Below are 17,929 nucleotides of genomic sequence, written 5' to 3'. Positions count from 1 at the left end.
ACCCAATCAAATGTAGTGGGCGGGATTTACGTGTCTGCCGATCTTTCCCCACCAGAAACAAAGCTAAACTCATTAACAATAGCGTCCTCGTAGCAAACAAAACCACAGAAAGATATTCACATTTTAACTTGTTCTTTCATCATAGAAACAAGTGGCTTATAACCAACACCATCCATGTTCTCTGGGAGAAGTGGCGTTAGTGTTCTGTGTAGAAATATTGTTAGTGGGAATGAAAACATAGTCGCACCACAGGAAGTGATGCGCTGAAGGCAGACCTAAACCCCGGTTTCCTTGAACACGTGTGCTCCATTCTGTTCCCCCCAGAGCCAAGTGAAAGAGTAAAAAACAGCAGAGGGCGCTGTTTTTGCTTTTTTATTTGGCGATGGGTTCCCAGATTGAGCAAACCCTAACCCAGGGTCATAATGAGGACCTCACAGACATCCTCAAACCTCTCCCTGAGATGAACTGGTTTAAGTCTGGCTCAGGTTTAGATAACCAGTGGAGCTCTCTCTCCCTTCTCTCTCTCTTTCTCTCTCATGCAGGCTACGAACATAGACTTCTCTCGCTAATGTCTTCCCATAGCCCAAGGGGATGGGACCTTCTGATTGGTTCAGAAACGTACGCTACCGTTTCACACTGAAACTTCCAAAATAAAAGCCATTTCAGCAGGACTTTAAAGCTGTGTGTGTGTGTGTGTGTGTGTGTGTGTGTGTGTGTGTGTGTGTACCTTGGTGCTCCACAGCTTGACGGTCCAGTCAAAGGAGGAGGAGATGAACAGGTGGGAGAAATCCACCGCTCCGCTAGCCGTGTGACAACTGAGCCCTGTGACCGGACCCTGATGTCCCTCAAACACCTCTGTGATACCTGCCTTACTGTTACACACACACACACACACACACACACACACACACACACACACACACACACACACACACACACACACATAGACATTAAGGCTAATTTATCAACGTGGTGTAGACCAAATAATGGGCGTACGGTAGGGCTGTCAACTTTCCTCAGAAATGATATTCGAATATTATTATTATTATTATAAAAAAATATTTTATTATTTCTTTTCAAATTTGTTTTTTTTTAAATCTTTTTTTTGACATAAACGGTACAAAAAACAATGTATCGAGTGCTCGGATCCAATAAAATATATTTTATAATATATATATATATATATATATATATATATATATATATATATATATATATATATATATAAAGTCGTGACCGTGTAGATCGACCAGAAGGACCACTGAGTGACGAGGCAATCAGTCGCCCCGAGGCGGCAGACTGAAGTGGTCAGGTAAAGGTGTAGGCATCGACCATAGCCCGGAGGTAAGAAGGAGCTGTTCCTTTCACTGTCCTATAGGCTAGCACCAGGGTTTTAAACTGGATGTGAGCCGCTACGGGGAGCCAGTGTAGAGAACGGAGAAGGATAGTTGTGTGGGAGAACTTGAACACCAGACGAGCCGCAGCTTTCTGAACAAGCTCCAGAGGTCTGATGGCAGATGCCGGGGAACCTGCAAGGAGGGAGTTGCAGTACTCCAGGCGGGAGATGACGTATTCTGGTTCTTCATGTCGTAAAATCGGGCGTTTCGAGAATATTTAAGGTCATTTTATTTAAATGACGCTTGTTTTCAGACGTCAGATTTATCAAAGCTCCGACCAAATGTACGCTAGGATTGGCTGTACAGGATCCTTTGATAAATCTCACTTGGACGTTTGGCCTACGGGCAAATCTAAGACAAAATATAAGACGTTTTTTACACTCCATGATACATGAGGACCAGTGTTAGGTAGAGGACAGAGGGACAGACAGACAGACAGACAGACAGACAGACAGACATACAGACAGACAGACAGACCTTCCATGTCTACAGGCTGTATACACAGAGCCGTCTTCACTTCCAACCACAAAGTTGTTGACGTCTGCCAGAGGAAAGGCCATGGAGGTCACAGCTACCGCCTTACTCTGCTTAAACACCAACTCTAGACTGTCCTGTATGTACACACACACACACACACACACACACACACACACACACACACACACACACACACACACCACACACACACACACACACACACACACACACACACACACACACACACACACACACACACACACCACACACACCCCACACACACACACACACACACACACACACACACACACACACACACACACACACACAGAGTTCAGAGGATAATAAGATGCTGTTTAGATGTGTTATTAGTGCTAATAACCCAGGAAGACTCTAGCCTGGTAAACCCTCCCTCCGGAAATCTCATTTCCATTTCATTTCAGAAGTGAGTCTGGCCAGATCGCCCATTCTGCAATATTGGCTGTGGGCTGGAGTTGGGCGGGAGTAATACCGTTGACTGACAACCCCTTCAGCCAATGATCGTTATTCCCCTTCAGCCAATCAGCAGTTCATTTTTACCACCTCCAGGCTATGTGACGCAACGGGACTTTTGAGACGGCCATGCCCAAAATAGGTTGCCTTATTGGGATACATGCGTGTCACTCCCCGCCCCTGCTGGTTCTCTAAATGTATTTTTTTAAATAGGCTCTGTCATGATTAATTGACCACATATATGAAGTTAAACAACTAAATTCTACCCAAACGATATCTTAATAGTAAATTCCGTGCCTCAAAAACGAAGTTTGAGACTTTTTAAGACGTTTTAAAAACTAAAGTAAGAAGTGACGGCACTCGCACAACAACAATGGCTGCCGTTCGTCTTTTGTCGGCTGCACTCAGGCTGCACTCGGCTCCATTCGGGCTCACTCAAACTCGCCACCTGATTGGCCAACTGTCGCTGTCAATCACAGAACGATGAGCGGCGGCGCTGATAGGCTCGTCCATTTGGTGAACGGGCTAGAAACGCCCAAACAAGCCTTCAGGCCAGACTCCTTCCAGAAATCAAATGAAAATGAGATTTCCGGAGGGAGGGTTTACCAGGCTAGGTAGCTAGTCTTACACACACACACACACACACACACACACACACACACACACACACACACACACACACACACACACACACACACACACACACACACAGAGTCATACATACCTGTGGTTGTGACAGCATGTCCAGACTCCAGGAACACATCTTTCCATCAGTAGAGATGCTGATGAGGTTGTGAGCATTCTGGGTTCCAACTACTGACACGCAATACACTGGATGCTGAATGACACAGTTACAACGTTAGTCACTACACTGGATGTTATGTAACACAGTGTGTGTGTGTGTGTGTGTGTGTGTGTGTGTGTGTGTGTGTGTGTGTGTGTGTGTGTGTGTGTGTGTGTGTGTGTGTGTGTGTGTGTGTGTGTGTAACCCACAGTGTGTGCGGATGCAGACAGGGGGGTCCTCTGGACGGGGGTCCTCTTGTTGCTCCTGTTGTCCCAGAGGACGATCTGACCAGAATAAGTCCCGCCCATCACCAGGTTAGGATGAAAACTGGCAAAGCTGGCAGACATGACCTCTGACTGAGGAAGAGGAAGAGGAGCAATGATCAGCAGCCCTGAACATCTGATGAACTGAACATCTGATGAACTGAACATCTGATGAACTGAACATCTGATGAACTGAACATGTGATATATATATATATGTATATATATATATATATATATATATATATATATATATAGAACAAAAAAGGGACTCCTGCACATCCAAATAATCCCGTTGGAGGTGCAAGTCTAGTCAGCAGGTAATATATAAAATGTAAAAAAGGGATGAATCTTCAAGGAAGGGACTGCACACTGCAGGGAACAGATGACAACTATACGACGCGTTTGGCTGTGAGCTTGGTTGTATATCACCTGCAGGGTTGGGAAGTAACGGATTACATGTAACGCCGTTATGTAACAGAGTAAAAACAAAACGTAACGGTAACGCTTTAGAGTACATTTTAAAATGTGTAATCTGGATTACAGTAACGGGGGTGTTGTAACGGGCGTTACAGGAGGGTTACATTCTCCCCTTCCCCTCATTAATTTTACAAACAAGTTATAAATTATTATAACACCAAACGAAACAACCAACCACCTGCAAGAGCGCACACTAGTCCGCACAGACCGCAATGGATTGGAGTTGAGCAGCGCGCAGCTCTCTGTGTAAAATCTAAATCCTCACAGTGAGACTGGAGACAGCTGCGTAAAGAGCAGTGTTGCCAGACTTTGCGAGAGAAATAAGAAAATAAGTCTATGAAAACAAGCCCAAAAGAAGCGACTATAAAAGGCCACATGAGCACTTCATAGCTATATATGTCGTCCATTAAACAATGTACATATTTATATATGTTGAATATTTGAAAATAGACGATCTACAAGCTCACAACCGTTCTACCATTATTTACAAGCAACTTCAGAAAAATAAGCCCAATGTGGCTTATAATAATCAGACCAGGCAACACTGCAGACAGGGGGATAGATAGGAGAACATATACAGTATATTGGATTGGGGATAAATAATCGGTAGCGCAGTCTTTTAGGTCAAATAAAATTAGGCTTTTTATTTAAAGAGTAGCCTATGGGGTATAAATATAATTTTATAGGCCTGAGTTCTTTGTAGACTATATAAATAAAATGAGTCTTTACTGTCTAGTCAATGTTTACAGGGTCACAGGCAGATTACATTCTTCCCTTCCCCTCATCAATTTTAAAAACAAGTTATACATTATTATAACACTGTCACCAAACAATAAAATAATAATAAGTCGAAATAACAGTATGCATGTAAAATTTAGAAAGAAGCTGTGATCTCACCGTTCTGGTGGACAATAAATATAATCCTTTTGCAAACAATATCCATGTTCTCTTTGTGTGTTAACAATAATCCAAGTGGGAAGTTTATTTCAGCAGATAGAATGTGACAGTTTCACATCGTTTGAGCTGTTTTTGGTGCGCAGCTCCTCTTTAAGTTAATTGCCTTCACCTGCTGCGCACAACAGGGTAGATCTCCGCCAGGCCAGGGTGACCTACCCAGGCCTATGAAATTCATAGGCAGTCATAGTAGCCAATTAGAATGAAATCTGCTCAAACTGACTCATACACTGATGAAGAACCATATAGGCTAACTGTTGTCACTGTTGGTTGGAAAAACTGTTCCTTTAAAAACATATATATAGTTTAAAACAATTTAAAATGGTGAAAAAAGCCAACCTACAAGCTATAATTATTAATAATTAAGAAGTACTACATTTTAAATTGTGAAAAACCAACTAAAGTCATTAATAGTGCAAGTTCAATCACATTTCATTTGAATGAAAATAACTTGTGGGGAAAATACATAAAATCTCTAATCTGTGATTCTAATGTGATTAATGTGACCCCTACAGTCAGTGAAGTCCAGGGCTGAATGTGACAAATATTGAGACCAATAGGCTATGACTTTGTACAAATATTGGTAATTTCCCAATAGGCCTACATAATTTTATGAAATGAATGAGTTATATTTCACAGATAGTTACACTTGTCTTGTACTATATTAAAATTAAATCATCCTTAACCTTCAAGTTAAATTCATTATTTCCGTGGAATCATCGTTTTATTTGATGGCCTTCTTGCCCTGGCATTTGGCCTTTGTGCCCTCATATAATTGACATGAAATTCCAGGCCTGCTTTCAATGGTAAAACGTGTTTTATCTAATTAAATACAGTTTTGCTTAAAAGTAATTCAAAAGTAACTGAAAGTAACTAGTAGTTACTTTTTAAATGGAGTAACGGGATTACGTTACTGACTACATTTTTTAGCAAGTAACTTGTAACTGTAGGGGATTCCTTTTTAAAAGTAACCCTCCCAACCCTGACAAGCTCACGGCCAAACGCGTTGTGCTGATAAATATTTGATGCAGTAGTAAGTTGTCCATCTCTGTTCCCTGCAGTGTGCAGTCCCTTCCTTTACAATGTATATATATATATATGTGTATATATATATATATATATATATATATATATATATATATATATATATATATATATATATATATATATATATATACATTACCTGACAGTGGAAGGTGTATTCCGGTGTGGTCTTCTTGTACTTCATGTTCCAAACCAGAGCCACTCCATCAGGTTCATGAGGAGCGTCTTCATTGTTGTTGTAGGAGGCGACCAGGAGCTCTGGATACTACACAATGTACACACTGTTATGTACACACTGTTATATAAACACTGTTATAAACACACTGTTATGTACACACTGTTATATAAACACTGTTATAAACACACTGTTATGTACACACTGTTATGTACACACTGTAGGAGGCGACCAGGAGCTCTGGATACCTCCTACAGTGTGTAGGGTTAGGCTATCCTACACAATAGTGATGCGTGGGCTGACCTGTTACCTGCAGGCTGACCCGTTACCCGCAGGCTGACCCATTACCCGCAAGCTGACCCGTTACCCGCAGGCTGACCCATTACCCGCAGGCTGACCCGTTACCCGCAGGCTGACCCGTTACCCGCACGTTACCCGCAGGCTGACCCGTTACCCGCAGGCTGACCCGTTACCCGCAGGCTGACCTGTTACCCGCAGGCTGAAGTGTTGCAAAAAGCGGCCTCCTGGTGGTGCTATAACAGGGCAATGTTAAAATGGTGGCATTTGTTCCTCAACGTAGTGCGAATGTGCAAAGTTTCACCGCAATCAGACGCTGCCTTCATGATTTGTGGCATTTTGTTCAAAACGGGCCACGCCAAACTTTAATGTCAATCTTAGCCAATCAGGATGGAATATGAAAAATAGAAACAGATCCGTCTTGATCACATGACTACAGAGATCATGTGTACCGATTTGCATGAAATTTGGTTCAAATCTGACGGCTTAATATCAAAAAATGTGTTTTACATAAGTCGGCCTCCTGGTGGCGCTATAAAAGGCAAATGTGGAAAATGCAGGGCAAAGGTTTTTCCTTGACCTCTAGAGAGTGTGCATACAAAGTTTTACATGGATCGGTGCAGTTATAGGTAAAAACACAAAACGGCCTGTTATAGCGCCACCATGAGGCTGATTTAAATATTTTCAAATGGCATTTCTTCCTCGGCTTAATGGGAATGTGTGTGCAAAATGTCATGTTGCATGCTGTGTTCATGATTTGAGGCATTTTGTTCAAAACGGAGCACTCCTACAAACTTTGTAAGCCAATTTTTGCCAATCAGGACGGAATCTGAAAAATCTGAAATGAGCCGTTTATTTTAATGACTGTAGAGATACTGTGTACCGATTTGCGGGATTTTTGGACAAAATCTGTAGGAGTACTGTCCAAATATGTGTTTTGCACAAATCGGCCTCCTGGGGGTGCTATAAAAGGCCCATGTGAAAAATTTGGGGCAGAGGTTCTGCTCTGGCATCCAGGGAGTGTGTGTGCACAGTTTCACTGCGATCAAGCAAGCCAACGGTGCCGGAGATTAGCTGTACACAGACAAGACAGAATGACACACGGACGGACGGACGGACGGACGGACGGACGGACGGACGGACGGACAGGGGGCAAAACATATAGCCTGGTTCCAGACGAATCTGCCTTTGCAAAATTGCATGCACTTTAGCCCTCGGCAGATTAGGTCTGGCCCCCCTCCATAGAGATTTCAATTCTCTCCCTCCGCAGTTGTGCGGAACCAACCAGGGCCCAGTATCCAAATGTGGGCGGGCTTATCACCTTATTTGGAGCAATGACGTACAAGGAAGCACTGCTCTGATTGGTTCGTTCAAGGAAGCACTGCTCTGATTGGTTTAGGTCTAACCAATAGAGTCCGTTTGGATCTTTTTGTAACCGCCCCTTGGAAGAAAATCTACCGTTGATAGGGACCAGACTAATATCCACGCAGTGTGTCGTGTGATATTGTCTGGCTACGCGAGGCTACAAAACATACTCTCTCTCCATGCCTTTCGGCCTGGCGGAGACAATTTTGCGGGCTGCGGACGTAGCGGGTCGACACCGCTCTCACACAAAAATAAAAAAATAAAAAAATCACATGCTGGAATACACTTGGGGTGTGTATACTACTATATACTAACCCTAACCCCTAACCCCTAACCCTAACCCCTAACCCCTAACCCTATATACTAACCCTAACCCCTAACCCCTAACCCCTAACCCCTAACCCTATATACTAACCCTAACCCCTAACCGGGGCGGGTTATGAAAAAAACTACCCACGCATCACTACTACACAATATACACGCACGCGCACACACACACACACACACACACACACACACACACACACACACACACACACACACACACACACACACACACCTGTGAGGACCAGTCCAGACAGGTCACCACTCTGTTCTTGGTCCAACGCTCATCTGCAAACTGTCTGTTCAGAACCAGCTTGGCTCCTGCTTGGATATCACTGAAATAATGATAATAAAACAATATATTAATAAATACAACTGCTTGTATATCACTGTAAAATTATAATAAAACAATACATTAATAAATAAAACATCAAATAAAACTGCTTGTATATCACTGAAATAATAAAACAATGCGTTAATAAATGTATTTATGTCCACATAAACAGAAGTACAGGATGTACAAAGGACATAAACACTGCCAGTGCATCAGATAAAGGGGAAACAGTCAGTTACAAAGTGCATATAAAGCAGAGTTTTGTTACATACAAAACAAAAGATGACATACTTGTCAAACACAGCAGACAACAATCACAGGTAAAGGAAACAACGCCTCCTCCACATTGAGCGGCTTCCTATAACAGCTGATATTGAGCAGTACCTTGCTAATTGTTTAGTCCTCCTTTTGGAGAGGCCGGCCATTTGCAGGCCCTTCACAACCAACTTGTGCCCTATAGACACACACGGCCGGAAACGGAAGGCCTACAAATTCACGGCCACTTTTGACACTCAGGGTCCGTTAGAACGATGAACTGCAGCTCTCAATGCAATCTCTATGAGAGGCATTGTAAAATACCCTCATTTCACTGGTTAACTACTGAGGCTGTAGCGATTTTTTTTTGTGTTCTAATAAACTGTCCCATTTGTTTAATTTGTCCTTTTTAATGTCCCATATCTGTCATCTCGATATACTACCCACAATATACTATAATATACTCCATCAGTATGTCAAAACCGCTAGCATCGGAGATCTATAGTTTAAGAGGTCGCACGGTATATACGTCACAGACGCATCGCCTTGAGGTTTTCAATACCCAGAAAACTGGCGAAAGTGGCCGTTTTCAATATGTTTTGGTCATTATCTCTGGAACAGAAGGTCCAATCTGCTCAATTCAAAGCTTGTTGGATGCGTGACTTTGAGGACATTAAGCACACAATGACACAGTTTCGGGTTATTTTTTTTTATTTTTAGGGGAGGCGAGATCTTAGTTGGGCAGGCGACCGCCTGTCCCTGTCTCTACAGCGAACAGCCTTTTTGCATGTATTTTAAGCGCAAGGGGGCGGGGGGCGGGTGGGGAGAGAGTCAGCGCACTGAAGTCGCAGCACAGACTACTGTGTTGTTGACAGACAACGGATGCACGCTTATGAGAAACAACAAAAATAAAACCTGGCAAAACAGTTGCGTGCATTAGCGCAAGATGAGGATAAATGAAACATTCAGTCTAAATGTCCAGTAATTCACAACTACTACCACTACTTTTGCATTTGAAACTTTAAATTTCTCTAAATATTATAAACTCTCAGGACAGCCTAAGTACAAATATAATTTATGAAAAGGCTACTATAGGCTACAGTGAAGTCGGACTGAATGACTGAAACGTTTTTTCTTTTCTTTTTTTAACTCTCTTGGTGATTATCTGGCACTGTAGTTGTGAATTATTAGCAAACTGGACTGGTCTCTACAGTGGGTACACCACTGGTCAGCGCTCGGCGCTCGTAAAGACAGTGATGTCACTGAAATGCGACAACTTGTCTGTCTGCCGTCTACCCTCTGCTGTGTTGCATGCATTGAGAGCTGCAGTTCATCGTTCTAACGGACCCCGAGTAGCGGCGCAAATCCAAAAGTGGGCGTGAATTTGTAGGCCTTCCGTTTCCGGCCGTGTGTGTCTATAGACTACCAAAGATAAAAACCAAAAGTTTACATCTGTAGCCTAGCTGAGAAATGGTCTGCTCTAGCTGATGGTATTTTAGCACTTTGGTTAGGAAGGCTTCCTCTAAGCTGTAATCAAAAGTACAGCCGACCTCCAGAATGAACACCTCTCTATGGTTCTCATTAACAACAATGACATCAGGGTGTTAGCTGAGATGTTAGAGAACACAGAATCATCGTTACACAGGTTAAACGTGCTCTGCTTCACAGTGGTAGACGCACACACACACACACACACACACACACACACACGCGCACACACACACACACGCGCACACACACAGGTTTGTATTACTATACTTGTGAGGACATCAACGCTTTAGGACAGCCATTTTATGAATGCCATTTAAAAACATATATATTATTTTGCCATTTTTAACCTTAAGCCTAAAGCCGAAAAACAGCCGATCTATAAGCCCACAACACGCCGCGCTGCGACGCGTTGTGGGCTTATAGAGCGGCTATTTTTCGGTGCGTGACACTGGCAAGTATAAAATCGTGTTTAACTCTAATTCCAATCCCTAAACCTAGCCTCTGAATGTCTAATCCTGACCTGAATGTTTTTCTAATTGTAAACGTATCTCTAAAAATCTTTATTTTAACTATAAAACAACCATTTGTCTTGTGAGGACCAAGAAATCGGTCCTCACAATGTCACAATGTAGATTTCTTCAAATTCTACTATACTTGGTCCTCGCAAGTATAGTAATACAAACACACACACACACACACACACACACACACACACACACACACACACACACACACACACACACACACACACACACACACACTCACCCCTCCTTGTCATCCAGGTCTCGTCCGCTGTAATCAAAGCAGACGTCGACCCGTTCAGACAGAGCTCTCTCCACCATCCTGCTCCCTCGCTCGAAAAACGACAGGAACTCCTCTGAGTGCAACAGCTGCAACTTCTCCTCCTCCGTCAGCTCCTTGGGAGCCTCTGCAAGCACACACACGCACGCACACACACACACACACACGCACGCACGCACACACACACACACACACACACACGCACGCACACACACACACGCACGCACACACATGCAAACGCACACACACACACACACACACTGTCTTGTCATCTCCCGCCTGGAGTACTGCAACTCCCTCCTCGCTGGTGCTCCGGCATCTGCCATCAGACCTCTGGAGCTTGTTCAGAAAGCTGCGGCTCGTCTGGTGTTCAACCCACACAACTATCCTTCTCCGTTCTCTACACTGGCTCCCCGTAGCGGCTCGCATCCAGTTTAAAACCCTGGTGCTAGCCTATAGGGCAGTGAAAGGAACAGCTCCTTCTTACCTCCGGGCTATGGTCGATGCCTACACCCTTACCTGACCACTTCGGTCTGCCACCTCGGGGCGACTGATTGCCTCGTCACTCAGGGGTCCTTCTGGTCGATCCACACGGTCACGACTTTTTTCTGTTCTGGCCCCACAGTGGTGGAATGAACTTCCCACTGATGTCAGGACAGCAGAGTCACTGATGTCAGGACAGCAGAGTCACTGATGTCAGGACAGCAGAGTCACTGATGTCAGGACAGCAGAGACACTGATGTCAGGACAGCAGAGACACTGATGTCAGGACAGCAGAGTCACTGATGTCAGGACAGCAGAGTCACTGCCCATCTTTCGCCGCAGGCTGAAAACCCACCTCTTCAGGAAACACTATCCTTCTTCTCTGCCTGGCCTACTTGTTGTTAACTAGTTGTACGAATGCTTGTTTTATTGTTGTATTGTTTATTGGATCTCGTTTAGTCAATACAATTATTTGTTTTAGCTCCTGCTCATTTGATTTTGCTATTTTGTCTCATCTGTTTAAGGAAATAGGAAGCTGATATATTGCACTTTAACCTTAGCGCTAGGTATACTCTTAGTTGCTTGTTTTTTTGCAGGAAATGCACTTATAACCTCTGGTGATTAGTAGTTTTGTTCCCTACCTATGTTGAATGCACTTATTGTAAGTCGCTTTGGATAAAAGCGTCTGCTAAATGACTGTAATGTAATGTAATGTAATATTATATTAATGTATATAATTATATTGTTGTTGTCGGGCAGAAACCACTGATCTCCATATTTTAAATTAACGTCCTACTTGATCACACTACAGCATCAAAAGTAGCAGATCTACAAGCTCTATAGATCTACAAGCTCTATAGATCTATAAGACATATACATAGCAACGTGACTTTTATGTTTTTAAATAAAGGTGGGTTCGGTCTCACCTTCCTCCTCCGCCTCCTGTTTGTCCTCCTCCTGCGTCTCCTCTGTAGGGGGAGGAGCCATCTCCTCATCCTCCTCTTCTTCTGTGGTATCAAAACAAACCCAAACATTCTATCATGACTGTAGAACATAAATATAACAATATTATAAACATATAATAACTTACAGTCAACAAGGTAAACACACAGTGTGTGTGTGTGTGTGTGTGTGTGTGTGTGTGTGTGTGTGTGTGTGTGTGTGTGTGTGTGTGTGTGTGTGTATTACTAATCTTGTGAGGACCAAGTATAGTAGAATTTGAAGAAATCTACATGGTGAGGACCGTTTTCCTGGTCCTCACCAGACAAATGGTTGTCCTATAGTTAAAAAAATCACACCCAGTGTGAAGTGGGCGGTGTGTGGTCATCACAACATGACTCACTTTAAAAAAAGGATAAATGACTTTTTAAGTCCATACTGCTATTCATAGGGCTGCACATGTGTCATGTGTTTCGCTAGCCAATCACAGTCCTGAATTTGCAAAGTCAGCCAATCACATTACAGTTAGTGGTGATGACACTAGCTGTAATGTGATTGGCTGATATGAAAAAAGTATCGATTTGCATTAACAATGGAAGGGTTAGGGGGTACACAAATGTTTTGGTCGGTGTCCAAAACTCACTTATAGGGGGCGGCTACACCGCCCAAATAATGTTTTTGAGATGCGTTAACAATTAGAAAAGCCTTCAGGTTAGGATTAGACATTTAGAGGTTTAGGTTTAGGGATTGGAATTAGAGTTAAACATGATTTTATACTTAGTTGCGTGCCCATGTGTCATGCACCGAAAAACAGCCGATCTATAAGCCCACAACGCGTCACAGCGCGACGCGTTGTGGGCTTATAGATCTGCTGTTTTTCGGCTTTAGGCTTACGGTTAAAAATGGCAAAATACATATTTTTTTAAATGACATTCATAAAATGGCTGTCCTAAAGTGTTGATGTCCTCAAAAGTATAGTAATACAAACGTGTGTGTGTGTGTGTGTGTGTGTGTGTGTGTGTGTGTGTGTGTGTGTGTGTGTGTGTGTGTGTGTGTGTGTGTGTGTGTGTGTGTGTGTGTGTGTGTGTGTGTACCTTTAGCCTGTGTGTGCACCAGAGCGTCCCCAGCGGTCTGAGTCTCCTTGCAGTAGGAAACCATCTCTTTGGGCTGGAAGTCAACCTGAGTCAGCTTAGACATGGAGAGACGCACTGCAGCACGCCTACACACACACACACACACACACACACACACACACACACACACACACACACACACACACACACACACACACACACACACACACACACACACACACACACACACACACACACACACACACACACACACACACACACACACACAGGAATAAACAACACATGGAATGAATAACCAAAACCTATTACAGATGTAACTCTAACCCAACCTAACAGAATATCAGTGAACATAGTTTAACTCCTCCCCCTTCTTTCTCTGTAAATAATACTGACTGTTATTATCATTTGTGTTGTATTTGTATTTTACACACATTCTTGAGAATTGGGACAAAACCTTTAATGTTATTTAGAAAAAAAAATAATGCTCAATTATGCCAGGAAAATATATTTTAAAATATCAAAGAGTTGACTATTAAACCATGTAATAAAACATCAAAGAGTTCACGCACGCACGCACGCACGCACACACACACACACACACACACACACACACACACACACACACACACACACACACACACACAGGAGAGGAGTGTTTTTGGCACGGTGATCCATCTGTCCCTTCCTTCTCAGAGTCACTGTGTGTGATTCGAGAGCTGCACTAGTCCCCCCCCCCCCCCCTTGTGGAAAAGACAAAAAGATTGATTTCACGGTTTTGGCACCCAAGGTGTTAATAAGTAATAGTTTGAACTGTTTTGGTAAAACATGATGTTTCCCAATTCTCAAGACATGCAAGCAGAGAGACAGGTGTGAAGGCAGGCCAAAGTGGAAGGTGTACACACGCACGCACGCACGCACGCACACACACACACACACACACACACACACACACACACACACACACACACACACACACACACACACACACACACACACACACACACACACACACACACACACACACACACACACACACACACACACACACACACACACACACACACACACACACACACACACACACACACACACACACACACGCTGTACCCCAGGAGCTCAGAGTCAGAGTGCAGTTGCAGAGTGGAAGGGTCAGGATCCCAGTGCAACGTCCTGATAGATGCAGTACCACACCATGCCACCAGAGGGAGTTAGTAGCACACAGAGAGAGAGAGAGAGAGAGAGAGAGAGAGAGAGAGTAAGACAGGAAACAATAAGAGCAAGAAGACAGCGTCAGAGGTAGAGAAAGACAGACAGACAGACAGACAGACAGACAGACAGACAGACAGGGAGGGAGAAAAGAGAGGACAAGTTAAAGATGTTGTTGGTCTCAAAGAACTGAGACGTTAGAAACTGTTCAGTTTGTCCACGGAGAACTTTTTTCACTGACTAAAACTAAATAAAAAGTAGAACTAGAGGAGAAGAGATCCAGTAGAACTAAGACTAGTCATTTTATGCTTCCAAAAATAACAGATCTACAAGCATGTAGATGGACTATTTCCAGCACACAGTCATTACGACACCGCCAACATAAACATAAACGACTACGACACACACACACACACACACACACACACACACAGACACACACACACACACACACACACACACACACACACACACACACACACACACACACACACACACACACACACACACACACACACCTGGGTCCGGCGTTTCCGTCGGCAGAGTCCTGGCTTCCTGCATCGCTGCCCACCGATTTGTTGGAAGGAGACATGGGGGCGGGGACTAGGTAGTGAAACAGATCGTCTGTTACCACCCGCAGAGGATGACCTACTGAGCATGTGCAGTGTGGACATGTGACATGTCATGTGACATGTGAGTGAGTGAGTGAGTGAGTGAGTGAGTGAGTGAGTGAGTGAGTGAGTGAGTAAGGAGTGAGTGAGTGAGTGAGTGAGTGAGTGAGTGAGTGAGTGAGTGAGTGAGTGAGTAAGGAGTGAGTGAGTGAGTGAGTGAGTGAGTGAGTGAGTGAGTGAGTGAGTGAGTGAGTGAGTAAGGAGTGAGTGAGTGAGTGAGTGAGTGAGTGAGTGAGTGAGTGAGTGAGTGAGTGAGTAAGGAGTGAGTGAGTGAGTGAGTGAGTGAGTGAGTGAGTGAGTGAGTGAGTGAGTGAGTGAGTGAGTGAGTGAGTGAGTAAGGAGTGAGTGAGTGAGTGAGTGAGTGAGTGAGTGAGTGAGTGAGTGAGTGAGTGAGTGAGTGAGTAAGGAGTGAGTGAGTGAGTGAGTGAGTGAGTGAGTGAGTGAGTGAGTGAGTGAGTGAGGAGTGAGTGAGTGAGTAAGGAGTGAGTGAGTGAGTGAGTGAGTGAGTGAGTGAGTGAGTAAGGAGTGAGTGAGTGAGTGAGTGAGTGAGTGAGGAGTGAGTGAGTGAGTGAGTGAGTGAGTGAGTGAGTGAGTAAGGAGTGAGTGAGTGAGTGAGTGAGTGAGTGAGTGAGTGAGTAAGGAGTGAGTGAGTGAGTGAGTGAGTGAGTGAGGAGTGAGTGAGTGAGTGAGTGAGTGAGTGAGTGAGTAAGGAGTGAGTGAGTGAGTCAGTATGCATGCAGTCGGATCAAAAACAAAGGGAAGGTGTAGAGGGAAAAGGGAGGTGTAGAGGGAAAAGGGAGGTGTATAGGGAAAAGGGAGGTGTAGAGGGAAAAGGGAGGTGTATAGGGAAAAGGGAGGTGTATAGGGAAAAGGGAGGTGTAGAGGGAAAATGGAGGTGTAGAGGGAAAAGGGGGGGGTGTAGAGAAACAACAGGAGAGAGAAAATAGGAAAAAGAGAATGAAAATGAATGCAAACACGGTTAAAGGTCGAGTTCCACACAAAGTGTTTATTTGAGCAAACATGATTTATACTGATAAACATTATATATCATTATTATTCATATTATTATTATTATTAAAATGCTCAAACCAAGGCTTTGTGTGGAAACCAGAAGTCATGCAGACAACATGCAGACAGGTTGACATGTGAGACAGGTCAATATGTGAGACAGCTTGACATGTGAGACAGGTCAATATGTGAGACAGCTTGACATGTGAGACAGGTCAATATGTGAGACAGCTTGACATGTGAGACAGGTTGACATGTGAGACAGCTTGACATGTGAGACAGGTCAATATGTGAGACAGCTTGACATGTGAGACAGGTTGACATGTGAGTCAGACAAAAAAGACAATCAAACCTATAAGGTGAGTCAATCTATGAAAAAATGTCACTTAACCTCAAAAATATTGATACAAAATGTTTTTCAATGGATTCTGGTAGTATTGGGCATGCTAAATGACATACTATAACATATATAACATGCTAAATAACATACTATAACATACATAACATGCTAAATGACATACTATAACATACATAACATGTTAAATAACATACTAAAAGTCTACCAAAATATACTTCCCACAAAGCTGCCATTTTCAAGATGGCGTCTCGACTGATCTCCTTGTCTTACTCCTTTACTATGCACAGGGAGATCGTTAAGGGCCTTTATTTCAGATCAGACAAGTGGAAAGCTGATGGTAGTTTTAAAGTGTATGACATAAACACTTTAAAAGAAGCACTCGGACGTGATATGTGTTCATCATTGACGTTCATCCATGCTGTGACTGGCTGTGACACGACTTCTCGGATCTTCGGGGTTGGCAAAAAAGACTGCTTTCCAGAAGCTTGCAAAAAGGGATCCTGTCCTTTGGTCTTGTGCCAATGGATTCACTGTCCCAAACCAGACCACAGAGGTGATCCATGACATTTGGTGCCAGGTAATGGCGGTCTTCTTTGGTGGAAAGAGCCCAGGTTCGCTGTTATATCGCAACAATGCGATATAACACTTTTCAAGAAGGTTGTCTGTGCTTCATCAACTGTAACGCCTGAACGTCTGCCACCAACTGAACCTGCTACCAAATGTCACCGTCATAGAGCATACTACCAGATCATGGTCTGGATGGGAACAGAAGATGGTATGGATGCCCTGAACTGGGGGTGGAACTTGCAGGACAACCGATTTGTCCCGCCTTTCCAGCAGGTATATTTACCTAGATTTTGCATGTTCTTAAGCATACCTAGAGGCAATGTGGGAACCCATCGCCAAATGAAAAGGAAAAACAGCGCCCTCTGCTGTTTTTGACTATCTCAGTTGGCTCTGGGAGGAAGACGACGTAGCACCCGTGTTCAAGGAAACCGGGGTTTTGGTCTGCCTTCAGCCTTTCACTTCCGGTGGTGCGACTATGTTTTCATTCCCACTAACAATATATTTCTACACGGAACACTAACACCACTTCTCCCAGAGAACATGGATGGTTTTGGTTATAAGGCACTTGTTTCTATGATGAAAGAGCAAGTTAAAATGTGAATATCTTTCCGTGGTTTTGTCTGCTCCGAGGACGCTATTGTTAAATTAGTTTCAGTTTGTTTCTAGTGGGG

The 17,929-nt window shown here is 43.6% G+C and overlaps 1 protein-coding gene across 5 annotated transcripts in view; it reads right to left on the bottom strand.

The window, feature by feature from the left end:
- Positions 1–17,929, bottom strand: part of LOC311045759 (dynein, cytoplasmic 1, intermediate chain 2a-like) — a 30,358-nt gene that overhangs the window by 3,207 nt on the left and 9,222 nt on the right. Inside the window, exons 4-14 of one of the 5 annotated variants that reach the window (XM_084057782.1) lie at positions 15,173–15,305; positions 14,556–14,618; positions 13,449–13,573; positions 12,342–12,422; positions 10,897–11,059; positions 8,287–8,386; positions 6,030–6,155; positions 3,360–3,506; positions 3,091–3,204; positions 1,875–2,008; positions 728–872 (exon numbers count right to left, since the gene is read on the bottom strand). In XM_084057782.1, the coding sequence (XP_083913908.1) occupies positions 728–872; positions 1,875–2,008; positions 3,091–3,204; positions 3,360–3,506; positions 6,030–6,155; positions 8,287–8,386; positions 10,897–11,059; positions 12,342–12,422; positions 13,449–13,573; positions 14,556–14,618; positions 15,173–15,305 (1,331 nt within the window). The remainder of the gene's footprint in view (positions 1–727; positions 873–1,874; positions 2,009–3,090; positions 3,205–3,359; positions 3,507–6,029; positions 6,156–8,286; positions 8,387–10,896; positions 11,060–12,341; positions 12,423–13,448; positions 13,574–14,555; positions 14,619–15,172; positions 15,306–17,929) is intronic. The other 4 variants (XM_084057783.1, XM_084057784.1, XM_084057785.1 and 1 more) reach the window with 4 other exon arrangements.

This window comes from Gymnoscopelus microlampas (assembly GCF_963454915.1).
Source record: "Gymnoscopelus microlampas genome assembly, chromosome: 5".
Taxonomy (NCBI): Eukaryota; Metazoa; Chordata; class Actinopteri; order Myctophiformes; family Myctophidae; genus Gymnoscopelus; species Gymnoscopelus microlampas.
The sequence above is the reverse complement of the archived record's forward strand: the minus strand, read 5'-3'. Positions and strand labels throughout refer to the sequence as shown.